We start from the raw sequence: 27,103 nt of genomic DNA, 5'->3' as shown, positions 1-27,103 counted from the left end.
AGAGAGAGAGAGAGAGAGAGAGAGAGAGAGAGAGAGAGAGAGAGAGATCTGTGGGACAGCATGGATTAACCATGAAACCATGATGCTAGGAAAGAAGCCAGTCAAGAAGGACCCCAGCATGTATAAAGTCACATATTTGAAGAAGTGGGAAGAGACACATCCATAGAAACTAGCGCTTTCTGGAGAGTAGATTGGCTGGTGTGTACGACACAGAATGATAGAGACACAGTGGTTCATTTTTTTAAGTTTTTATTTATTTATTTACTATATGTAAGTACATTGTAGCTGTTCTCAGACATGCCATAAGAGGGCATCAGATCTCATTACAGATGGTTGTGAGCCATCATGTGGTTGCTGGGAATTGAACTCATGACCTCCGGAAGAGCAGTCGGTGCTCTTAACTGCTGAGCCATCTCTCCAGCCCACAGTGGTTCATTTTAAGGTGATGAAATCTTGCAAATTGATTGTGACAGTGACTGCACAGCTCTACATCAAAAGTATTTATGGTGTTGAAAGGTTTATGGTGTGTGAGTTATTTGGTTTTGTTTGCTTTTTATGTTTTTATTTTTATGGTTCAATTAAAAAACAAACAAACAAACAAAACAAAACCCCAAAACCACCTAATCTCAAGCCAAACCTTCTTGACAGTTGACTTACACTGTCTTGGATCCAAAATGACATGCCTGGACATGGGACACAGGTGACAGAGAAGTGGCTTGGTGAAAAGTGGGACTTAGGCTTACATGTGTTTTCACAGCTATGACAGTGTCAACTAGTCTGGTGCTGTCCAATATGGTGGCCTTTAGCCACATGTGACCACTGAGCACCTGAAATGTGGGTGGGTGGCCCAAATGAGATGACTAGAGCACACACCAGACTTTGAAGGCTTACACACACACACACACCCTAATTGATAATGTTTTGTATTAGATATATATTTTTTATGTTGTAAAATATATAATTTTAATGCTTTAATTACTTTTACAAATTCTAAAAGCCATATTCTCTGAGAGTAAAAGGTTTCTTTGGGAGGGTGGCTATATTGATACATGGGTATGTGTCATTGCAAATTCATGTTTGTTAAGGGTTATCCATCAGATATCAAGAGAGGAGAGAGAAAAGGTGAGAGGCTGCCCACAGAGGGGAGGAGAGTGAGGTTGGAGGGAAATGGCATGCTGGGATTTTGCCTCGGGCACCACTTAACTTCCTTTTTTGAGTAGCTTTCTCTTTAAACAGAGTACCTTTTATTCTTTGACAATATGCATGTGTGTAATGTCTGTTGATCATATCTACTCCAACTCCCCCCCCCCAACTCTCCCAGGTACCCCCAACACACACCTTCAGGCCTTCATGTCCTCCTCCCCTGCCTCCCCTCCCCTTTAGTGCTGCCTGTTGGGATGCCGAGTGATGTTATTGCTTTGGATTTTTTGTGCAGATCTTGGGTGAGCAGCCATAGCTGCTGTGAGTTCATGGGTGTGGCTTCATGTCCTGAAGCCAGCATTCCACAGCTTCCTCCATCCATGACATACTCCATGCTTCGTCTACCACTGTTGCCTGAGCCTTGGGCAAGGGTTCATACCAATAATGTCCTTCTTAGGGTCCTCTTTAGGGCTGAGCATCCAAGAGTCACTTACTCACAGCACTTTGACACAGTAGGAGTCTCCTCATTAAGTGATGACCTCTGCCGACAGAGACTCCTCTGACCGAAGTGGAAGGCACTGCTAATCTGTGTTGATAAACACTAACACTCAGAAGGCAATTTGGCACATGCCCATTTAGCAAGAGTACAGTGGTCGGTTACCCCTCCGGGGCTTATAACCTCCTGATTCACGGTAGTTTAACCAGGTTTACAGTACTAGTTACCAGGAAGGATTTCCTTCCTGTTGATCAGCTCTGACTCAAGAACGGCTGATTGCCTCATAGCCTTTGTGTTACCACTGTACCAGCAGGTGCATCCTCAGGCATTTCTTTAGATCTGGGATCATAAAGCCTGTGTCTTTGAGAACTGTGGTAGATACTCTTGGTTGTTAACTACATCTGGAATTAACTGCAAACCCAAGCTGCTGTGGGGTAGTTTTTGTTAATTGGACCTTTTGAGGTAAGAAGACCCAGCTTAAGTCCAATCATTTGAGATCAGAAGCCCCACCCTAAATTTGGGCCACGCCTTCTCGTGGCAGCCTATTTAAGGGACAAGGAAGAGGGGAGGTTTTGCTCTTTGCCTGTTTGTGCTTGCTCTAGCTGGAATGTCCATTCCTTCGCTGTTACTAGAGCCTACCTCTTTAAGATCCTGATGTACACCCAAGACATCCGTCCTCGTGGACCGAAAACCTCCTGGACATTGTTGAACTAGCAGGGCCACAGCCTGTAAGCTACTCTAATGATCTCCTGTATGTAAACACAGCTGTTTACTAGGTTCTGCTCCTCTAGAGAATCCTGACTAATACAGGAGGCAAGGGCTGAATTCTCAAAGACAGCCCCCATCTCCAGTTATGAGTTTAAAGGAAGAAGTAGTGTGGGGGTGGGTTGGGGGGGTGAACTAGTGCTTCTTCTTTTTTTTTTTCTTTTTTTTTTTTATCAGTTTCAGAACTATATCTAACCACACATTTTTCTGATTAAACAAATTCTGAGTTGGGGACCAGGGATAGTCAGGAGCTCTGGTGGCGGTTCTCGATTGTCGACTACTGGAACTGAAAATTCTCCACTAAACAAATTCTGAGTTGGGGAACACAGAAAGATCAAAGTGAAATCCCAGTGTTCTTAGTTTAGGGGAAGTGGACTTCATTGTACAGTAGAAAAGCTGATTACCAGGAGGTGTGTGGAGGGAGAGAATGAGGGGCTTGTGGTCTCCACAATCACAGTGTGTCTAGACACTGGGCTGACGACAAGTGTGGAGGTGGTTGTCATTGTTTAGCTTCAGTTGACCTTTTGTTGTGGTTGCTTTATGAGAGCGTGACCTCCAGAAGAGATCCCTGAAGATGCTGGCCAAAACCAAGCTAGAGGAAGCATCTTGGATGCTTGCATTTTCTCTGAGAAAACAGAGCCTTGGTGGCATGTTTTTTAAAAAAACAAAACAACAACAACAAAAAAACCAGAGTTTTAAAAGGTGATGCATTGAAGAAAGTTGGAAAATATCTGTGGAAAATTTTGTTCCAAATTCCATCTGAACACTAGTGACCCAAAAGACGTGACTAGTGTTTGTCTTACAAGCCTCTCACAAATCATCTTTTCTCTTAAAGAGAAATAAAAATCTCTTGCAAAACTTTGATCTTGCCCCCTGACTTCTCCTCAGTCACTAGACAATGAGCTGATCAAAAGACCAGAGGAAAAGCAAAGATGAGACTTACCAGAAGCACGTACCCAGCATGCACAGCCACCATGGTAAGCAGGTTGGACTCAGCCAATAACAATCTAAGAGTTCACCCCATTAGTGGGAACAGCAATTGTGAGACTTCCCTGACAAATTCGTCATAACAACCAAGGGAACAGAAAGAGCATTTAGAGACACACCTACCCCGCTGGCCAGGTTGTTCCTGATAGCAGGGAGAGAGTTAAAAAAAAAATTCAGAGAAAAACTGCAGAATGTACTGATTAGTAACCAGCTGTGTCCTTCACAGCCTTGGATAAACGTAGCCCACCAGAAATAATTGCCTGAGTGAGTGTGACCAATAAGTTTAAAAGCTAATCAAAGTGTCCAATTAGGTTTAAACAAGTTTTGCTGTTGCTACAGCCTGCCTATGCTAAAGTATAAAAGGTGTGTGCTTCAGAAATTCAGGGCCCTTCCTCCTGTGAGAGTGAAGTGACCCTGACACGTCGGAATAAGAATTCCTCCTGCTGTTTGCATCAATATCAGTCTCTGTGTCTCTGTGCACTGCGTGTCCCGGAGTTGAGACTTTCGAGTCCAACACAGTGAGTCTACTGTAATAAAATGTACAGCCATAAAGATACAACTCTATGTGTGTATAAGTCTACAAACTAGTTTTAGCTTTAAGCTGTGGTGTAGTTCCAGTAATGAACAGTAGGTGGCAGTAAGGAGCCCTTCCTTTCAATACAGAAAGCAGTTGCAGGTTGGAGGAAGTAGGTGCTTGAATTTCTTACTGCTCTGCCGGACAGGCAGGTTGTCTTGGTAAGTAAAACAAATTACTCTATTTTTAACAACAAGGACAGTGCTAGTTGCCATGTAGAAATGGAAAAGGTGTCTGTGATCAAGTTGTGGATGTTTCTCTAAGTAGCCTATTTAGTTACTGTGACTGTGTGATCTGAAACTAGTATTTGTCCAATCTAAATCAGAGAAGAGCTTCCCTTCACGTGATTTGTTTTCAAGACCTTGTGTGTTACTCTGTGTGTGTGTGTGTGTGTGTGTGTGTGTGTGTGTGTGTGCATGTGTAAGGCAATGAGTACTTAGTTACAGGTGTTTTTGGGTTTTGGACACAGCTGTTTTGATATTAGATGACCTTCCTAATCTCTCCTTCTCCCCATCCACATTCCTCTCAGTGAAATGTTCCGGAAGACAGGACATGTTGTGACCCACATACACTTGAGTGTGTCTGCCAAGAGTCCATGTGTTGGATACCTTCTCTGAGGCACGAAGAAAGCAAAAGCTCAGTCTGACTATGGCATTTGGAGGTGGTACCTTGGAAGGAAACTAGCAGGGGTCAGACCGGAATGATATATATGTCCCCAGCTCTTGCCATGTGCTGCACTGGGATTCTGCTAGTAAGGTCATCGTGGGATGTGACTGACCCCTTGTCTGTGGAACAGAACTGTAAGTAGAATTAACTTCTTTTCTTTATCAAGCAGTCTGTCCCAGGGCAACGAAAGGAGACCGTATAGTATAGTTCATTTCTCCTGGAGAAGCACTGTAATGCACGGCTCCTTGGTTTTAATGGGGAGGCTTATTTTTGGTTTTCTTATGGGTTACTCTTACTAGATACTCTTGTCTGTTTGCTCAGACTATTGACACTGGAGCTGGAAGTCAAGGTGGAATCGTAGGTTCTGAAAATGCTCTCAGGCCACATCCAAGTTGATCAGTGCAGAAGTTTCCACAGCCTCACTGGAAGCCAAGCAGGAATGCTCTTGCCCTCTGTCCGGCCTTCCAGGACGGTTAATAGTTACCCTGGCACAGAGAAAGCTTTTCACGCATGTTTGCAGAACTAAGCTTACTGAGCGAGGTTCATTGTGTAGGTGTTGCCATTTAAAACCAGCCAAATCCTGATTTGGTGTCCCCGGAGTGTCTGAGCAGAGGTAATGCAAACATGCCACTTCCTTATGTCGTTTGGTGGCAGCTAAGCTTGTCCTGGATCATAAAGACAGACACAAATATATCTGAAGATGTTTCATGCTTTTAAAGTTTCCGTTTAGTTTTTCCTTTCATTCAATTAACAGATCATCCTTTTTGTTCATGTTAAAGTGGTTTGGGGGTTCTGAAAGAGACGGGAGTCAGTGACTATCGATAAGACGTTGATCAACAATACTTTGGCAGGGCATGGTGCTACACACCTGTCATCTCCAAAGTCTAAGGACTGAGGTAGGAGTGTCACTGCAAGTTTGAAGCCACCCTGGTCTACGTGGCTACAAACTGAATTCCAGGCTAGGCTGGGTTACACACTGAGAGGGTGTCTAAAAAAAAAAAAGAAATAACAACAACAAAAACAAAAGAAATAGTAACAAGTTTCTTTTTGTTTGGACTAGAAAATTTAGACATTGATTTTTAGTGACTTTAGTGAGTTTATTATCTACAATTTAGAGATTCTACAAATATCTAAAATTCATTTCTTTGTATATATACTTTGATTTCTTTAAAAAATTAGTTCTTTATTTTTGAGTGTGTGTGTTTGCATGTGCACATGTGGAAATCAGAGGACAGTTTATGGAGGCTGATTCCCTCCTACTGTGTGTGCCCCAGGTTGTCAGGGCTGGTGGCAACTGCCTTTACCTGCTAAGCCATCTCACTAGCCCTAATATTTTGATTTCTTTTTTAGAAAATTATTTATTTTTTATTTAATGTGTATGAGTACAATGTAGCTGTCTTCAGACACACCAGAGGGCATCAGATTCAATTACAGATGGTTGTGAACCACCATGTGGTTGCTGGGAATTGAACTCAGGACCTCTGGAAGAGCAGTCAGGGCTCTTAACCGCTGAGTCATCTCTCCAGCCCTTGATTTCTTAATTATACAAATGAAGAGTAGTTTCAGACACTAAGAACCTCCAATTAGTGACTTGAAGTAAAAGGGCTCCGGAGTCAACTGATTTAGGTAAGTGCAGAGCAGAAGCACACTGTTCACATGCTTGGGTCAGGCTGTCTCATTACGTACCTGGCCATAGGTAGATTCAAGCCCTTTGAGGCTTTGGCTGTTAAGGGAACAAAGATACTTCGTCTTGCTCATAGAGACCTCTCCACATTTTATGCCCAACAGTACTGACTACTGCCTCACTGAAGTCTAGGCTTGATTTGGGGGAAAGTCTCTGATAGAGATACACACGTGGAAATAACTAGAGAAGCCCAAGTCTTAAGCCCAATTATGTTTTCTTTGACCTGATTATAATATGTGATTCTGTCCTGGGATACTGAACCCTGGCCAGTATCCAGGGATTACCCAGGGGGTAACTGGGTATTATTTTGATTCTCATTGTCTTCTTAAAATTGGGCTGCCATAAGAAGAATGATAGTGACCTTTAAATGACAGGATCCTAGGGCTCTGGGTGTAGCTCACGGAATAGAGCTTGCCTGGCATGTTCTGGGTCTTGAGTTTGATCCCTGGGACCACACACACACACACACACACACACACACACACACACACACACACTCACCCCAAAACAAGAGAAATGTATCCTGGTATTGCTAAAAGCTGGAAGTCCATGTTGAGGGTGCCCTATGCTTGGGACTTGGCAAAAGATCTCTTATTGTGGATGGCCAACATCTCATGTCTTCTTGGAAGAAACAGAGAGAGCCCTATGAAGTCCTTTTTGTAGGGACCTTTATCCAATTCTTGAGATTTCCGTCTCTATGACCTCTACCTTCCCAGGGGCCTGTGTCCTAACCTCACCTCCTTGGAAATTCAAGTTCAAATATTTCGGGGGGGGGGGAGCTCACCGATTCAGCCCCATAACACTCATTTAAATATGGCTCCTTGTGTCGGTCGCTTTTTGGGGTGCTGGTCTAGGGTAACTGGAACATTCCTAGGTCTTTCCTAGAGCAATCGATGCCATGAGAAGTCTGGCCTTGCTTTTCCCACGAATCTTCATACTCCCTCATCTTTCTTGCTCAGAGAGCTTGTGAATGCAGCTGGTGAAGAACTCGGCGAAGCGAGGGCAATCATTGACACCTCTACAGAAACCTAAGTCCAGGGAAGGTTCTGGAAAGCAGAGAGGTCAGCATGCGTAGCCTGGAACTTCTATAGCTCAGGTCTATTTCTGAGAATTGAATTCTTTAGACCTGTCTATGCCATCTGATGTACGGTGAGGGACGTGTGGACAGGAATCTGGCTCTTGGTTGGTCCTGATGTCTTGTTTTTCTAGTCACATTCCAGGGAGTTTTAAAATCCACGGAGGGAACTGCATAGGTGTGCAGCCTTCATTTAAAGCTCCTCTTAGGTTCATCTCAACACAGCTGCCTTTGTTCTCATATCCCACAGGACAGGTGACAACAGGACAGCATCCGAGGTCATATGGGTTGATAACCAGAGCAATGGGAACAACCCCAAACAATGCCTCACACTTGAGAGGGGGAAATATCCATTTGATGAATGAATGAAAAAAGATGTTCTGAAGCGTTTCCATCTTTAAATCCCTCCAATATTGGCTGAATAAATGGATGGATAGATGCATGCATTATTATAACTCCGTATCTTTTTGTTTAGGATCTGTTGTGGTTTGAATGCCAAGTGCCCTCACAGGCTCATGTATTTGACCACTTGCTCTCAGTTAGTGGTGCTGTTTGGGGAGGCTATGGAGTCTTTAGGAGGTGGAGCCTTGTGGAAGAAGTAGGTGTCACTCTGGGGTGGTTTTTAAGGATTTCTCAGTTTCTCTCTCTCTCCCTTCTCCCCTCTCCCCTGTACCCTCTCCCCTCCCCTCTCCTCTCCTTTCCCCTCTTCCCTCTCCCCTCTCTTCTCTCTCTTCTCTCTTCTCTCTTCTCTCTTCTCTCTTATCTCTTCTCTCTTCTTTCTTCTCTCTGGATGAAAATGTGACTATCCAGCTCCCTGCTCCAGCAGCCATGGCTTCTATACCGGAACGGACTCTGCCCCTCCCCCAACCAAAAACTAAACCCATTCTTCCTCAAGTTGCTTTTATCACAGCAGAGAAAAGTGACCAATATAGAAGCTAACCCTAATTCCTTGCCATGACCCACAAGGCTTCGAGTGATCTTGGCCCTAAGTCTCTTTACCCCACGCTATCCCTGACTTCCCTGTTCCCCAGACCAGCTCACCTCAGCTCTATCTCAAGACTTTGTGTTTGCCTTCTCTTTTGCAAGAAGGACTTTTCCTTTGGCTCTTTGGATTCATTGCTGTGTCTACCCCCGGGGGTCATCTCAGAAAGGCTTTCTCTAGTGAATCATTTAAAACGAATTACTCAGCGTTGCCTCAGTGGTTATTGTTAACCCTATTCATTTCTCTAGATTACACTTAACCACTACATGAAATTAAAATTAGTTGTTTATTAACAGGTCTTTGACTTGACAGTCAGACTTTGTCTTCTTCTGTCTAGGCCCTGTGTTCTGTGTCTAGATCCTAAAACATGGCTAATGGATGAGTAACATATTGGCTGGATAAATAATGGATGGATGAATGAATGAATAAATTACCGTTTACTGTGATCTTTATCAGCTTTTGAATAAGACCAAAATTAGTCCCCAAAACCTGTGTAGGTGACAACGAGTGATAGCAGGGAGGTCATGACACAGTGACCCAGAGGTCTCTAAAAAAGTTGTGGGACACCTGAACTTCTCATGTCGAAGCATTAAAAGGCATGAAGTGAGTCTCAGCCTGGCTTCTAAATGTGTTTGAGAGGGTCAGAGCCAGGGGAGTGTCTTAGTCAGGGTTAGTATTAGTGTAATAAAACACCATAACAAAGAAGCTTGGGAAGGAAAGAATTTTTTTGGCTTACACTTCCATACCATAGTCCATCATCGAAGGAAGTCAGGACAGGAACTCAAACAGGGCAGGAACCTGGAGGTGAGAGATGATACAGAGGCTACGGTGGGGTGCCGCTTACTGGCTTGGTTCTGGTTTGCTCAGCTTGCTTTCTTATAGAACCCAGGACCACCAGCCCACGCATGGCACCACTTACAATGGGCTTGGCCCCCTCCCATCAGCCATTAATTAATTAATGCCCTACAGCTGGATCTTAGGGAGGCATTTTCTTAATTGAGATTTCTCTTTTCAGTTAACTCTAGCTTGTATCAAGTTAACATTAAGTTATCCAGGATGGGGAGTTTCCATGGACCATTCGTGTTCCAACCCTACAGCTCCTGCAATAAATCGTCATGAATTTAAGTGGCTTAAAACAATGGCAGTTTATTCTGGAGACCGAAAGTACAAAGCCAGGCATCGGCAGGGCTGTGGTGTCTCCAGAGCCTCCTCCAGTTCCTGCCATATAAATAGTTGTTTGGGGCTAGCAAGATGGCTGAGTGGGTAAAGGCACATGCTGCCAAACCTGAGAAACTGGGTTCAATCACGGAGTCTCCCATTGTGCAAGGAGGGAACTGACTCCTCCCACAAGTTGTCCTCCACACATGTACTATGACATACACTCACACACACACACACATACACGCCTATGTATATATCTATATCTACATCTATATCTAATGCCTATTCATTCTCTATCTATCTATCTATCTATCTATCTATCATCTATCTATCTATCATCTATCTATCTATCTATCATCTATCTACCTATCATCTATCTATCTATCATCTATCTATCATCTATCTATCTATCTATCTATCATCTATCATCTATCTATCTATCTATCATCTATCTATCTATCTATCTATCATCTATCTATCATCTATCATCTATCTATCTATCTATCTATCATCTATCATCTATCTATCTATCTATCTATCATCTATCTATCTATCTATCTATCTATCTATCTAATCTGTTCAATAGAGTTTACACTATCTATTGTTTATCTATCTACCATCCATCTAATTTATCAACCTTCCTGGTTTTGAAGTGTATAACTCTAAAGAATGTAGCCTTCATTTCATGAATCTCTAATAAGAAAAAATTTTAGTGCCTAATTTCATATAATCATGTAATGTGAATTTTTCCTAGGACCTATACCCATGTGGAGATGCTCTGAAGAATAGCAGCGACCTCAGGAATGTCTATTGCCATACAATGACTAGAACAAATTCCCTCATCTTCTATTGTGTCATTGTCTTAGGACTGACATTTATCAAAATCCAGTTATCTGACGAAAGTGAGATTATCGTTAAGAGGCCAAATGCAAACCTTACCAGTGTGCCCAAGGACCTACCCTTGCGAACAACTACTTTAGATATATCACAAAACAAGATATCTGAGCTTTGGACTTCTGACATCCTCTCATTGTCTAAGCTGAAGGTCTTGATAATGTCCTACAACAGACTCCAGTATCTTAATATCAGTGTTTTCAAATTCAACATGGAGCTGGAATATTTGGATTTGTCCCACAATGAGTTAAGGGTGATCTCTTGCCACCCAGCAGCCAACCTCAAACATTTAGACCTTTCCTTTAATGCATTTGATGCCCTGCCCATATGCAAAGAGTTTGGCAACATGTCCCAACTACAATTTCTGGGATTGAGCGGTTCTCATGTACAAAATTCAAGTGTGCAGCTGATTGCTCATTTGAACATCAGTAAGGTTTTGCTGGTGTTAGGACACACTTATGGGGAAAAAGAAGACCTCACGTGTCTTCAGCACATTAGCACTGAGATCCTGCATATCATTTTCCCATCGGGAAGAGAATTTCGTTTTCTTGTGGATGTGTCTGTCAGCACTATGATCAGTTTGGAATTGTCTAACATCAAGTGTGTGCTTGAAGACAAGAACTGTTCTTACTTCTTACCTGCTTTGTCAAAACTTAGAAAGAATCTGAAGCTCTCAAATCTTATCCTGAACAATGTGGAAACAACGTGGGATTCCTTCATTAATATCCTCCAGTTGGTTTGGCATACACCAGTCAAGTATTTCTCAATTTCAAACGTGAAGCTACAAGGTCAACTTATCTTCAAAAGGTTCAATTATTCTGGTACTTCTCTGAAGGCTTTGTCGATACATGATCTTGTCACTGATGTATTTAGCTTTCCCCAAAGTTTCATATACAGTACCTTTTCCAATATGAACATCCAAAACTTGACAATATCTGGGACACACATGGTCCACATGCTTTGCCCATTCCAAGTTAGCCCATTTCTGCATTTGGATTTTACAGATAACCTTTTAACAGACACGGTTTTTAAGGATTGTAGAAACTTAATTGGATTGAAAACACTTAGCTTACGAAAGAATCAGTTAAAAAACTTTGAAAATATAATTCTTATGTCTGCGGAGATGACATCCCTACAAAAACTAGACATTAGCCGGAATTCTCTAACGTACAGTGATGGGGAAAACCAATGTTCCTGGCCCCAGAGTTTGTTAGTTTTAAATTTGTCTTCAAATTTGCTTACAGGCTCTGTCTTCAGATGTTTACCTCCCAAGGTCAAGGTCCTTGACCTTCACAACAACAGGATAATGAGCATCCCTGAAGATGTCACCCGCCTGCAAGCTTTGCAGGAACTCAATGTAGCATCCAATTCTTTAACTGACCTTCCTGGATGTGGGGCCTTCAGCAGCCTTTCTGTGCTGGTCATCGACCATAACTCAGTTTCCCACCCCTCTGAGGATTTCTTCCAGAGCTGTCAGAATATTAGATCCTTATCAGCGGGGAATAACCCATTCCAATGCACATGTGAGCTGAGGGAGTTTGTCAAAAACATAGGCCAGGTATCCAGAGAATTGGTGGAGGGCTGGCCTGAATCTTACAGGTGTGACTACCCAGTAAGCACTAAGGGAACCCTACTGCAGGACTTCCACATGTCTCCACTATCCTGTGATACCATTCTGCTGACTGTCATCATCGGGGCCACTATGCTGCTGCTGGCTGCCACTGGGGCCTTCTTCTGTCTCTACTTTGATCTGCCCTGGTATGTGAGGATGCTGTGTCAGTGGACACAGACCAGGCACAGGTCCAAGAACATCCCCTTAGAGGAACTCCAGAGAAAGCTCCAGTTCCATGCTTTTGTCTCATACAGTGGGCTTGATTCTGCTTGGGTGAAGAACGAATTACTACCAAACCTAGAGAAAGATGACATCCGGGTTTGCCTCCATGAGAGAAACTTTGTCCCTGGCAAGAGCATTGTGGAGAACATCATCCACTTCATTGAGAAGAGTTACAAGTCCATCTTTGTGCTGTCTCCCCACTTCATCCAGAGTGAGTGGTGCCATTATGAACTCTACTTTGCCCATCACAATCTCTTCCATGAAGGCTCTGATAACTTAATCCTGATCTTGCTGGAGCCCATTCCACAGTACTCCATTCCTACCAATTATCACAAGCTCAAAACTCTCATGGCACGGAGGACCTATTTGGAATGGCCGACAGAGAAGAACAAACATGGACTCTTTTGGGCAAACCTAAGAGCATCTATTAATGTTAAGCTGGTTAACCAGGCAGAAGCAACGTGTTACACACAGCAATAAGAATGTTCACCCCATCGGTATTGCTGCTCTGGGAGTTCTAATAATGGTACCATTTGTATCAGCAAGAACATAAAAATGATTCTGACTTTATGATGTGGGAATTTGTGCTTTTTAGCCCGAGTTTGCCACTAGTGTTTGCTAATAGAAATTAGCGGGATACTATAATTTGGGTTGAAATCATTCATTTCCTTTTTCTTTTTTTTTCAAGACAGGTTTTATTTGTTTTTTAAGACATAGTTTATTTGTGTAGTCTTCCCTGTCCTGGAACTTGCTCTGTAGAGCAGACTGCCCTTAAACTCACAGAGATCCTCCGGTGTCTGCCTCCTGACAACTTGCATTTAAAAAAATTGTTTTCTGTTATAGGTGTCTTGCCTGCATGCATGTCTGTGTACTGTGTACATGCCTGTGTTTCAGAGGCTACTGAAGGGCATTAGAGTCATTGGAACTGCAGTCATGGACAGCTGTTAGCTGCCATTGCGTGCAGGGACTTGAACCTGGGTCCTCTGCAAGAGTAGCTAGCGCTCTTAATTGCTAAGTCATCACTCCAGGTCCCTTCAAACACTTAAGGGATCCATTTGTTCCTTTTGCTATAATTACATTTATTAAATTTACCATGGAATCAGAAAAAGAAGCCCTTTCCTCTGCAGATGTGTGTATTTCTGTGTGCCTGGTCAACAGTAGAAAACTCCAACTCCACTTTGGGTTGACTTCCTCATTCTTTCTGGGATCACCTTGAATCCCTTCACTCTTAGGCCTGGATGTTACTTTTCCAGATATAGAAAGAGTAATGAAATTAGAACATACAGTGAAGTCCAGCGGTTATTTACTTAGCCATTTTAGAAATAATAGGTAGTTAATCTCAGCACCTGGGTGACAGAGGTAGGTAGATCTCTATGAGTTCAAGGCCACACTGATGTACATAGTTGAGTTTCAGGATAGCCAGGGCTCTGTAGAGAGACCCTACCTCAAAACAAACAAACAAACAAACAAACAAACAAACAAACCAAAAACCCAGAAACAATAGGTTAGGTGTTTCATTGAAAGATCTTGAAAGAAGCCTCAATATGTAATAGTGAAGAATGGAAAGGCCATTATAATAAAGAGAGCAAAGGCTGGGATGCCCAGACTTATTCTGGAGCTAGTGCCCCAGCATGGTTTAAAATGAGGTTTATGACAAAAGAGATTAGCATATAGTTGTCAATAATTAAACCATAGTGCAGTCAGCCGCTGGTGCATACCTGCAACTCAGCAACTTCTAGACTGAGGAAGAAGGTTCCTGAATTCCAGGTCAGCCTGGGCTATATAGTTAGATCCTATCTCAAGGAGGAAGAGGAGGAGGAAGAACAGGGGAAGCGTATTGTCAATGGTCTTAATGAGAGTACTGAGACTATTGAACTGGGGGCTCACGAAACACAACTTAATGTCTACAGAACTCAATAGGAAGTGGCTATAAACCATGAGTCGTGGAAACTGGTATTCTGAAAGGGAGTTGCAACAGTCTTAACTGGCTTCTTCCATTTCCTCCAGATCTGCTATACTTCCCAAATTACACTTCTAGATTTCACAATCCAGCAATTTTATAGTAGCTTCCGGGATTTCTGTGCAGAGACCACTTTTGCACAGACTGAACCATTGAAGTTTGTTGGCTTCCTGTTCTGGGCCCAAATGTTTACAATCATGGTGTAAGCAGCTTGGCTCCTTGTAAGAGCAGAGAGGGAAGGCCCTGCTCTCCTGCTTCCTCTTGATTTGCATTTGGTTGTTTGCTCCCAGTGCTTTTCCCCTTGTCTGCATATCTGCACGTCTGCATTTTACCCTGTTTACATGTCTGCTTCTATAGGCTAATTTCCCATTTTCATACAAAACCCCAAACGGTAAGAGACTAGTATATGGTTGTCAACAATGAAATAAAACCGTAATGCAGTCAGCCATGCTCATGCATACCTGAAACTCCGGCAACTCCAGCAACTTGACAACCATATGCTAGTCTCATACAGACTTCTACACTCTGGCCTTCGTCTAATACTAATGTTTCTATCTTAATTACACCTACAATACTCCCATTTTGGAGAAAGACCCCACTCTGAAATACTGAGGTTCAGGGATACAACCTCTTGGTTGATGCAGTTCAGCCCCCGACACCTCTTAAGTCTAAAGGGTGGTTTCTATAAGGAACACAGAGCCTCTTGGAGATTATACAACAAAGCCAGGATTTTGAGACGTCAGATCAGCCCTGTATGTGGACAGCTAAACCCATGAACAGCTGCAGGAGGTGACAAAGAGGCTGCAACTGCATTTGTGGCATCTTCTGCTGAATTCTAAGCTGAAAGATGAAGAATTCAAGTCAACGTATAGATAAAAGTGAAGCAATAAAGGCAGGTGGTGGAGGCACATGTCGTCAGTGTCAGCACTAGGAAGGCAGATAAAGGCAAATCGGTGAGTTCAACGCTGTCCTCATCTACAGGGTGAGTTCCAGAACAGCTAGAGCTACACAGAGAACCACTGTCTCAAAAAAACAAAAACAAAAGAAGAAGCAGAGGCAACAGAAGAAGAAAGAGAAGAGGACAATGAAGAAGAAGAAGGAAGAGGAGGAGAAGAAGGAGGAGGAGGAGGAGCAAGAGGAGGAGAAGGAAGAGAAGAAGGAGAAAAAGAGAAGGAGAAGAAGGAGGAGGAGGAAGAGGAGGAGGAGGAGAAGGAGAAGAAGAGGAGGAGGAGGAGGAAGTACAGTCTGTTTGGGTTTCAGTTCTAGCTTCTAGATTCACTTGTGATGATTTTAGAGAAGCTATTTAAACTTTCTAAGCTAATTTCATTATTTATATTATAGGGTTTTTAAAAAATGTATTCTTGAGGTAGCTAGCCAACACCTCTATATCTCCAGATATGAACTCAAACATGCTCCCCAGAGTGCATTGTTCATAGTGTAGACGTCCCGGTCCTAGTTCCTAGAACTGAGGTATGAGATGTACGTTCTTCCTCTTTGGAATAAACAGGACCCATAAAGGACAAAACCCCCTTTGCAGTGTTCTGCTGAACTAAATGGGGGTGGTTATTCTTCTCATGCATGGATTTCACGGGTCAACAATCCTGGTCTGGAGAAATACTCAGAGTGTAATGAAAAGTGAGAAACAAAAACAGAACATATATAATACAATCTGCATTTTGTTTTCAAATGGGCTAGTTTTAGGTCAATTTGACACAAGCTATAGTCATCTGAGGGGAGAGAACCTTGACTAGGAAATGCCTGCACAAGACTGGGCTGTACATCGCAGGATTAATTGGCTGACCGCAACATAGGCATTTTCTTAATTAGTGATTGATGGGCTGTGGGCATCCCAATTGTGTGTGGGACCATCCTTGGGCTGGTGGTCCTGGGTTCTATAAGAAAGCAGGCCTAGGAAGCCATGGGGAGTGAGCCAGTAAGCAGCAGCACCCCTTCATGGCCTGTGCATCAGCTCCTGCCTCCAGGTTCCCTGCCCTGCTTGAATTTCTGGCTTGGCTTCCCTCAACAGACTATTGATACAGAGTATGTAAGCCAAATACTTTCCTCCTCAATGACTTTTGGTTTTGGTGTTTCATCACAGCAATAGAAAAGTAAGACGCTATTTATACTCATACACATGAGAAATAATAAAACATTAGCAGTAGATAGCAACTTCCACAGTTGATATCTGCTACGATACTTATCAACACATATAGTTTTTATTTTATTAAATATTTTCCTTGTATGTTTTAAATGTTCTATAGTGAACTTATAGTATAAGAACATTTTGCTTAAAAATTGTAGAAAAGTTATTTTTTTTAAAAAAAAACCTAACACTTTCAAAGAAAACTAGACATGAATATGTGAGTTTATCAAGTAAGGAGGCTGCCATTTTCCATTTGCTGCTGTGAGTTCTGAGTCCTGCTTGTTTCCCTTAACTTCATTTTATCTTCCTCTCTTCTGAGAAGAGAACTTGCTGTTAAATATGAATATATCCTGCATGGGACACAGCTTAACTGGTTTTCTAGATACTTCACCAACCATCCTTTCTCTCTTTTCAAAAGTTTAGGCTCAAGACAGTGTCTCATTCTGTAGCCCAGTCTAGTCTTAAACACTGGACAATCCTCCTGCGTCAGCTTCCTAAAAACTAGAACTACCATCAGGAACAACCACACCTGTTCTTTCCTTGGAGAGCCACCACCTAGGGCTGCTCATCTTTGTCTTGGTGCTCACCTATAAGAGGCTAGATGCTCTAGCCTTCAGGTGAAGGAGAAGCCAGGCTGCCCTTGGTCTATGAAGTGGACCCTCCCCTTCCCTGTAACTGAGCTGTTTCCTGAGGCAGAGCAGGACCAGTCACTAATGACACATGGATCCACGTGCTTGGGGGACCTTCACCAATAGAGGATGACATAATTCCGTTTCATCAGATTGTCACACTAGGGGGGGCAGCAGAATGACTGTTTTTATGCAGTGACATAGAAAGGGACAGTGACTTGGTGAGATGTTGAGACCTGTGAAATATTCATGTTCCTTATCTATTAATCACACTTCTGGGAATCTATCCCCTAGAAGTAAATTGAGACATAAACAAATATCTTTTCACAAGTTTGTTAAACTTAAACATTCCAGCTTTCCAGCGAGGGACCGATATACTGTGTTCACTTAAAGACACACACTCTTAAGGTCTTAGAGTTAACGGGCTGGTGGGAAGGCTCCGTGGGTTAAGGTGCTGGCTGCCAAACCTGAGGACTTCAGTTCAGTCCCTGGAAGTCACATATTATAAAGTAACAAGTGACGCTCACAATGCACGCCATGGCACACAAGTGTGTAGGCACAAAATTGTGTATGCGCAAAATACATAAACATAATAAGGTGTTAGGGGTTGAGATGGAGAGTTTTACCTTATGTATTTTTACCATACTTTTTTTAAGCATAGAGGAGGCATTTTATTAGCTGATAAGAATGCTTATACACTCATGACACTAAGCTCAACAACATACAGAACTGCAAATACAGCTTGGTTTCAATTTTAAGATATGCACAGAGAAAGGACTGGCTAGAATATGCAAAATTGTCTGCAGTTCAGTGTTGGGGTTGTGTCTACACTCTCCTGTACATGGAAAGTTTCCAATCAGCAAAGGAATAAAATGGGGTGGAGAAGGAAATTATAAATCTGGGCTCTCTAAAAAACACATTCTCAGAGTTTCTTTTTTCTTGTCTATAAAGACGACACACTAGTGTTTCCTTGGTAAAATGGACTCAAAAAAAAAAAAGAAAAAAGAGAAGAAAAGAAAAGGTTTAAGCTGAAGTTTTACATAAGTGTTCCCCGAAGTGTCCCCAAGGTTAATTCTTTGAGACTACCACTCTTTATTCTGTTCCCTGAGACACCTTATGTAGTCCAAGTTGGCTTCAAAGTTACTCTGTAGCAGAGGATACCCTTCTGATTTGCCTGCCTTCTCCACCTCCCAAGAGTGTAGGTTACAAGTGCAAATTGCTTTAGGTAGGGCTGAGAACAGAAGCCAGAGCTTAGTCCACTCTAGGCACGCACTCTCCCAACCGAGCTAAGACCCCAGCCCTTTGTTTTCTTTTTATTAGTAAGTAAAATTTCCCAGTTCCTGGCTTGTGTGGTGACAGGAAAGCAGCATCTGTGAGAATTCAGAAAGGAGCTGAGTTCTCCGGCTCACTCGCATTCTCCCTGCCAATCATCTCTTCCGATGCCTTCAGTTACTCCCGCCTACCTTCTCTCCTAGATCCATTCTTCCTCTATTTTCCTTCAGAAAAGAGCAGGTCTCACAGGGATAGCATCGGAACTATAGCATGAGAAGTTAGAATAATACTAGGTGACAAATCTTCATATCAAGGCTGGACAAGGCAACCCAGTAGAAGGAAATGGGTTTCCTAGTCATGGCGATTCTCTCTCTTCCTTCTCTTAGTTCCTAGCCCGTGCAAATCTAAAGATCCTGCCTCAGCTTACTTGCCTATCCATTGGCTGTTGGCTCTTCATCGATTGAACAAAAACCAATTGGGGGCAAGGACCTGCAGCGCTTGAACATTCAGATTCCAGGTTTGGGGGGCCGGATTAATTCAAAGCGTTGGAACCAATCCCCAGTAGCCATGGTCGTGGTGTCTCTTCACAGCAATAGAAATTTGACTAAGACAGAAGTTGGTACCAGGGACTTAGGTTTTGCTGTGTCAGGCTTGTCCATGTTTCTTGGTAGAATGTGGACTTTGGGACTGTGGATTAGGAAAGCAGTTGAATTCTGACTTTGATGGGCCGTTCCAGTAGGAGCATGGGAGACGGTGGTGCTGAGAGGAATGGAAGATTATGGCAGCCTGGCTCAAGAGGTTTCAAAGGAGAATAATGTGTACTTTGGTGAAGAACGTGGTTGATGTTTGCCTTTGTCTGAAAAGTCTGCTCAGGCTAAATTGAAGAGTTTTGGATTAATGGCATTGACAGAGATTTCAAAACAGCCTGGTATTGACTGTGTTGTGTGGTTATTAGAAGGCAGATCTAGATGAACAGGAGCAGGGTGAGCAAGGGAAAATGCAAACTGAGAAAGAGAAAGGGGCACCAGGAAATGTAAGGGAACTAAGTCCTGTGTTCAAGGATGTTGAACAGATAAGAAAAACCTGATACTAACTGACATACGTAAAAGGAGTGGTGACTTCAGGGCAAGACCCCCGCCCCCAGCTAAGCTTCCAACTTGTGGAAAGGAATTAAAGAAACATTTAAGCAGTGAAGGAAACCGTCAAAACCAGGAAGCTGATGCAGATATAACTGAATGAGGGGGCCATGTTCCAGCGCCATCAAGCAGTAGAACTTGGTAGCTTCAGCCACGTGGTTCTGGCTTTAGAGTCAAAGATACAAGAAAGGAGTTATGGAATCTCCCTCAGTGACTGAAGAAAGACACTAAGGCCAGGCCTGTGTCAGGGGAGCTCAACTGGAGGGTCACAGAGGCTTCTGCATGGAGATGTGAGGGTGAAGTCTGGATTTTGTTGGAGACCCCAAGATGTCGGAGATGCCAGAGACATGGGATATCTGCTGAGGAAAGCAGAAAATAGTGTGGAAATAGGCCCAGAAGAAAGAAGTGTATTACAGTCAACAAAGCTGAAAGGAGTTGGAGATCTGAAGAGCCCTTTGACATCAGACATGGAGATGCAGAGTTTGGAGTTTGCCTTGCTGGGTTTTGGTCTTGCTTTGATCCAGTATTTCCTCACCATGCTTTCCTTCCTCCCTTCTGGATTGGGGATGCATATCCTGTGATACTGTATGTTTGAAGTATGTGATCTGCCTTTTCATCTTGATTTTACAGGGTCATACAGTTAAGAGAGTGCCATGAGTCTCAGAAGAGACTTTGACTTTTAAACAGTGTTGAGACTGTTATGAACTATAAGGACTTTTTAAGTTGGACTGAACTCATTTTTGCATTGTGATATGGCAACGAGCCTGTGGGGCCAGGGAGTAGATGTGGTGGTTTGAATAAGAACGGCCCCCATAGGCTCATGTATTTGAATGTTTGGTCACCAGGGAGTGGTGCTAATTTAGAGAGATTGGGAGGTGGGGTCTTGGAGTAGGTGTGGTGTTGATGGAGAAAGTGTATGACAGAGGTGGGCTTTGGGGTTTCCAAAGCTCAGGCCAGACCCAGTGGCTCTCCCCTCCTACTGTCTATGGATCTGAATATAGAATTCACAGCTACCATGTCTGCCTGTGTGCTGTCATGCCCCCCACCTTGATGACAATGGACTAAAACTCTGAAACTGTAAGCCAATCCCAATAAAATACTTCTCTTTATAAGAGTTGCCGTGGTCATGGTATCTCTTCACAGCAATAGAACAGTGACTAAGATGCTAGTCTAAGATGCCAGGTCATTTGAGGGTAATGACTATTTATTTGATAATGTTAAGTATATTAAAAATTTTGGTAAACAGCTATTTGAGAGTGTGATGAGTGTTATCCCACATACAACATTTACATAGAAAAATGACTCAAATGGAATGAAAAGCTAAGAAATGTGACTATAGATTGCTAGAGTGTGTGATGTTGCAGTTGGCTAGGTGTCGGGATTTATATAGAACATAATGTAAACCCTGAACAATGTAACCAAAAGTCAATAGGTCCCATAGGACTCCTGACAGTGTTACTGTACAAAAAGTGAAACAGAGTTCTAGAAATGCTATCTTTATGTTAATATATATCTATTTATTTGTGTGTAAGTGGGGGTGGTAGGTGACACATGGCATGGTGTGTGTGTGTGTCAGAGGACAATTTTGTGGGTTGGCTTTCCCCTTCTCTTTTACATGGACTCTGGAGACTGAACTTGGGTCTTCAGGCTTGTATAGCAAGTGCCTTTATCACCTGAGTTATTTACCAGGCTTCGTTTTGAATCTGAGACAGAGTTTTATGGATTCTAGTCTGCCCTTGAACTCATGACGTAACTGAAGATGACCTTCTTGCCTTAACGTCACCTCTACCAGGATTATAGATGTGTGCTGCGGCCTGGGTGTCTTCCCTTTTCCATGGCAGATATAAATAAGAGATGCAGCAGTGTCATGATAAATGCCTGATAAAAGATTCCAAAGAGGGAAAAGCTTTGAAAAGTCAGTGTTCTCTTCAGTATTTATGTAGAGTGTAGAAATTTCTTGTAGAAATTTAATAAAACAACAAATAAAATTCTGATGATCTGATTGGTGTTTGTGAATTTTGTGATACAGACAGACAGACAGAGAGACAAACACACACACACACACCCCTTTAATGGTCAATTTCAAGGTGTTACTATAACAATGTGAGATTGTTGTGGCAATGTGACATCATTGTGACATTGTGACATCATTGAAGGTGAAGTTGGACCGTGTTTTTACCGTGCAGTAGACAGAAAGGCTGCCTAAGGCACACTCATGATGAGTACACAGTAGAAGATCAGGATGTCAAGAGTTTGAGCACTTACTATTTTTGGTTTTAAGGCTGTTTATTTGGATACCAAGTATCTGAACTCAATTTTTAGTGTTGGTTGCTTTTAACTGTCTCACAACATCCTTAAGAGTTGAAAACTGGCTCTCGTATGTGACTATGAACTGGAAGCGTTAGAAAAGCTCTTAGTAGCATGATTCAGTGTGTACTGGGGTTTTTTCCACCTTCAATGAAGACAATGGCCTGTGGCTTCCATGCAAACTAGGGAATCTTGAGGGAAATCCTTGAGCTGAAGTGTCTGACAAGACGTTTATCACGTGCCTGACAGCTGTAATTCAGCTACAGATCCACAGTAACTCCCAACCATAGTCACAAAGATAGCTATAGTAGGTGTTGGGTATAGCTGTGTGGTATGGACATGTGTATGACCTTGGGCATAACTAAATGCTACAGATGGTTACGCCTACCTTGCACATGAACTTGGCTTCTGTCCCTAGCATCACAAACAAGAATGAACTACTGGGGCTGGGCAGCCAGACAAGGAGCACACCCCTGAAACTCTAGAGCTCAGGAAACTGAAGCAGAGGGTTATAATCTGAGAAAACCCCAGGCTACAGGCAAGATCCTACACCAAAAAAGGAATCAAAGAAATAGGTTGGAGAGATGACTTCCTGGGCAAAGCACTGGCTAAACAGGCATGAGGACCTGAGTTTGGGCCCTCAGCACCCATGTAAAGCTGGGTGCATGGCAGCCCAGTGCTGGGTGTCAGGAGACAGACAGATCACCGGAGCTCACTGACCATCCGTTGGTCAGCAACAAGTTCAGTGAGAGACTCGGTCCTAAAAAATAAGATGGAGAGTGATTTAGGAAGACACCTGGTATGCACCTCTGACCTTCTTGCTCATTCACACTGGTGTGCACACCCACACCCACACCACACCCACGCAAACTCTCCAAAACCAAAACAAAACGGCAAAGTATGCATTTAGTGAGAAATACTTACAGACTTTCTCTTTTTTCTTTCTCAATCCCCTATTCACTGAATGTGTATAAAGATTAATTTTATTTCATATTTATGAGTGTTTGCCTGCCCTTGAAAGATGTATTTGTCTCTAGTCCCTCCCTCTGGTACCTTTTCTTTTATTCCTTCCCCTCCCTTTCTCTCCCTTCCCCTCCTCCCCCCTGCTTCACGGGTACCACCAGGTGAATAACTTTGCTACATAATTTGTTCCGTGTTCTGCTTCACCAAAGGCCCTAGGTGACAGGGTGACGTGACCATGTACAGACACCTTTATAAACCAGAACGAAGTTCTTCTACTGTAAGTGGATGTTCCACAGCGAGCTTGTCGTTGTGACTGGGTGCTCACTAACACTCGTTTGAAGGACTCATTTTAATAGACAGTCACGTCTCATGTTCTTGCAAGTCAACGTGAGGGAACTTATGTGTTTGGACTCCATTTTCATAGCATCTGTTTTCACAAGAGTCCTAAGGCAACACAGATGTCTGACGATAAGATGCAGCCTGTGCATTTAGTCAATATTATTCACCGTTACAAAAAGAAGGGTATTCTGAGGCATGCTGGAACATAGGAGGAAAAAAAAAAAAAACAAGAAAGGTACGAAGTAAAATAAGCCTATAAGAAAAAAAAAAGAGAACAAATATTGTCTGGCTTCACTTACTAATGGTACCTAAAACCATCCTACTCTGAGACAGAAAATAAAATAGCAGATACCAGAGGGTTCGAAGGGCGAAGTGGAGAGATAGTGTTGGTGGGTGCTGAGTTTCAGTTTGTGACCGTGGATGAGGGAAAGGTTCTGGAAATGACAGTGGAGAGAACTGAACAACCATGGGGATGTCCTTAACACCACAGAAACATGGATAAAGGCAAGTTTAATGTGTATTAAAAAAAAAAAAAGGTGCTTTCCGCCATCTTAGAGCCTGTGGAGGCCTGCTGTGAACAGAACTTCTAAAAAAAAAAAAAAAAAAAAAAAAGCAAGTATGTCTGGAAGGCTGTGGTGCAAGGCCATTTTTGCTGACTACAAGCAAGGTCTTGGGAACCAAAGAAAGCACACAGGTCTACTTAAAATTGAAGACGTTTATGCCCGAGATGAAACTGAGTTCTACTTAGGCAAGAGATGTGCTTATCTGTACAAAGCAAAAAAACAATACAGTAACTCCTGGAGGCAAACCAAATCAAACCAGAGTGATCTGGGAAAAGTAAACTCGGGCCCACGAAAATAGCAATATGGTTCGTGCCAAATTCCGAAGCAACCTTCCTGCAAAGGCCATTGGACACAGAATCCGTGTGATGCTGTACCCATCCCGGATTTAAACTAATGGAGAGTAAATAAATAAAAGTGGATTTGTGCCCCCCCCCCAAAAGTGCTCTTCCGTGTTAACTGATGTAATGCCACCAGCGCGCAGCAGAGAGGGAAAGGTCTAAACCTTAAGGAAACGCTGAGTCAAACTGTTCCCGCAGCCTCGTCAAGAAATCATCCAGGTACCTGCACCTCCATAGAGATTCCGGAGACTTCAAGCTGGGTTAAGAACCGCCGAGACACTCATGAGAGAGAAATAGGGGTGCATGAATCTTTGCAGAAGAGCCGGTTCAGAGGAGAGGAGAGCACGCAGACCTAGAGTTCTCGAAGAGGAGCGCTTAGTGAGCGTGGAGCTATTGGTCTGAGCAGTTATCTTTCAGGAGTTTCAGGGTTTGGAGGGATTTTTGTTTTGTTTTGTTTTGACTTGAATTTATTTATTTATTTATTTATTTATTTATTTATTTAATTAATTGCAGACTGCACCTGATCAGCTCTTCTACCCAATGTGGAGGACCCTAGGAATCGTGAGTTTTTCTGGTTTTTATTTCTCAGTGGTACATGTTAGCAACCTAAGCTCCATGACTGTTCTGCATCTCGTTTTTCTGTCTAAAGAGTGGGACAGATCAGATGGGCCTTCAATACTATAGTTCTTGTTCCAAGGACGCTCCAGGAGTTCAAAGTGGTCCAAGGCGCCTCAGGGTTTGCCGTAGTATTTGGGTTACATCAAGGGATTTAGGGCTACAAGAGTGTTCTCATGGAGTACCTAGGCTGGGCTTGTAAACTGATAACGATGTATTTACGTGCAGGCAGCGTCTCTCTGATGTGTGACACCTAGCAGAGAGTCCCATGCTGACAGCATACTGAAACTGAGAAAGACACTGGGCTGAGAGGAAGGAGCTCGGCCATGTGAGTGGAGCTCACCTTGGGTCAGCACGACCAAAGCCGAGAGTCTTAGAGTTTGAGAGTGCTTCCTGTTGGGATTTGACTGCCACCCAGAAGGGACCAGACAGGTATGGATTCAAACCCCTACTCCACTACTTTCTAGGCTGCCCTGGGCAAGTTACTTAAACTCTGAGTTTTAGCTCCTAGATCTGAAAAATAGGAGTAATAATGGGCACCATTTTGTTGGGGCTGTTGAAAAGATTGAATAAGATGTTGTAAGGAAATCACAGGGCACCATGTCAGACACATAGAAACATTAGAAAATGGTCTTCCTTACTCTTATAGTGCAAGATCACTCAGTCTTTGGTGGGCTTTTAAGCCTTTCTCTGTTTACTGGGATTATTAAAGGAAAAATGACTCAAGATAAGGTCTCTCTGGCAAACTACCAACCGCTGCTGTATAGTCTTTGGGCTTGGACTTTTACCTCATAAGCTGTCAATGGGGAAATTTCTCTGCTTTTCAACTGCTTTCAGCATAGTACCGATAGTATCAATGCAGTAATAATGTATTACTGGATCCATCTTTCGTGAAGGCTTCTGCTGAGGTGAGTGTCAGAGTTCAGTGGTCCAGTGTGTGCTTAGCACACCAATGGTCCTGTTTAATCCTCCGTCTGACAGCAGCAATAATATGATGTTTATGCCTTACTCTTAAGATGTTTTAATGGGATGCCACAGTGCACATGAATTGCCTGAGAGACAAGAACTTTTTATGTCTTAAATTAAGAGAAGTTCAGCGGGAGTTGCTTCCTCTCTCACTATAGCTCATCGGGTTGTGGTACTGAGGAGGAGGAACCATCATTCGAGAGATGGAAACTCTGACATCCCAGCCCAAGGGACTTCAAATAAAGTAGCAGGGTGGGAGTTGCTGTGGTTTCTCTAATGGCCATAGCTCTCAGATCTAGAAGGTTAAAGCAAGTAAGACCTTCTGGGAGAGGAAAGCACTGGGAGAGGAAAGCACTGACGTGGTCTCTTTAAACCTAGTGATCTTGCCAAACCAAACTGAGCCCGAGGGTTTTGAGGAAACCAGAGTACTAACTCTGTCTTTGTGCAAAGTTTTCTTTTTTTTTTTTTTTAGATTTATTTATTTATTATTTCTGAATACACTGTAGCTGTCTTCAGACACACCAGAAGAGGGCATCAGATCTCATTACAGATGGTTGTGAGCCACCATGTGGTTGCTGGGATTTGAACTCAGGACCTCTGGAAGTGCAGTCAGTGCTCTTAACCACTGAGCCATCTCTCCAGCCCAAAGTTTTTCTTGATACTTAATGTAGATTTCACATTCATTTCGATTTAAACATTATTCATCTTGAGTTATTTCTCAAACCCTTGAAAGTGGTACATCACATGCTCCAGCCCGCTCTTGTCTATGTTAATCTATAAGAGAACAAAACTTCAGAAAAGATACTGAATACATGGAAATTATTGTTCGGATAATAGTGACATGATCAATCTTCTTTTTAATTTTTTTTTTTATTTTCCACTTATTTATTATGTCTGTGTTTGGTGTCATAGTACTTACGTGGAGGTGAAAGTAGAGTCTCTGGGATTTGAACTCAGATCTTCAGGCTAGGCTGTACCTGGTTTTACTTGATAAACCGTCTTGCTAGCCTGAAAGATCTTCCAATACTTAACATGTAATCTTAAGAAAATGAAAAGAAAGTGAAACTTCATAGTTCCACACTAGATATCACAGACACAACCATTTGGGCAGTAATTACTCCTTTACGCAGTTAAGAACTAGCATTCTGGGAATATTTTGAAGTAGATGCAGAAAACTTACCCTTACATATATAATGGTCTGAAAGTCTGTCAGGAACTCAGTTGACTTTTTAAAATAATTAAAGTATTAAAGATATTAAAGTACGTATTAACATACCATAATACTTTACTGTATATAGTACCCTGAAGGCATCTTAGATCATTGGCAGTCATGTGTTTAAGAAATGGAGACTTCACTAAAAATTAAATTTCCCTCCGAGATAGCTGAGAAGTCTTACTAGTCACAAAGGCTTATAGAATATAAGAATTATATCATCAATATGGGTAACTAATTTTTTTTTGTACATGAATTATCCAACTAAAAGACTACCTGTACTTCACAGTTGTATAGAAAGTCCATGACTTCCTGACTTCCATCCTTTTGATCCCCTCCCTCCTCTTTTCTCTCTTGTTCTCCCCTCCTTTGTGTGAAGCAGAAGGAGCCCTCAGGAAGAG

At 42.6% G+C, this 27,103-nt stretch overlaps 1 protein-coding gene across 3 annotated transcripts; it reads left to right on the top strand.

The window, feature by feature from the left end:
- Nucleotides 1-4,057: 4,057 nt before the first annotated feature.
- On the top strand, nt 4,058-13,434 carry Tlr1 (toll like receptor 1). Of its 3 annotated transcripts, XM_028765242.1 has the most exons (3): nt 4,058-4,123; nt 4,492-4,762; nt 10,285-13,434. In XM_028765242.1, the coding sequence occupies exon 3, from the start codon at nt 10,351-10,353 to the stop codon at nt 12,736-12,738; it is 2,388 nt and encodes a 795-aa protein (XP_028621075.1). In that variant the 5' UTR covers nt 4,058-4,123; nt 4,492-4,762; nt 10,285-10,350; the 3' UTR covers nt 12,739-13,434. The 3 variants fall into 3 exon arrangements, with proteins under 3 accessions (XP_028621075.1, XP_028621076.1, XP_028621077.1); XM_028765243.1 differs by lacking the exons at nt 4,058-4,123; nt 4,492-4,762 and adding an exon at nt 7,133-7,373; XM_028765244.1 differs by lacking the exons at nt 4,058-4,123; nt 4,492-4,762 and adding an exon at nt 7,951-7,985.
- The last annotated feature ends 13,669 nt before the right edge of the window (nt 13,435-27,103 follow it).

Source organism: Grammomys surdaster, unplaced genomic scaffold (genome assembly GCF_004785775.1).
Source record: "Grammomys surdaster isolate TR1022 unplaced genomic scaffold, NIH_TR_1.0 150, whole genome shotgun sequence".
Classification (NCBI taxonomy): Eukaryota; Metazoa; Chordata; class Mammalia; order Rodentia; family Muridae; genus Grammomys; species Grammomys surdaster.
Note: the sequence above shows the minus strand (reverse complement) of the source record. Positions and strands in the feature narration are given on the sequence as shown.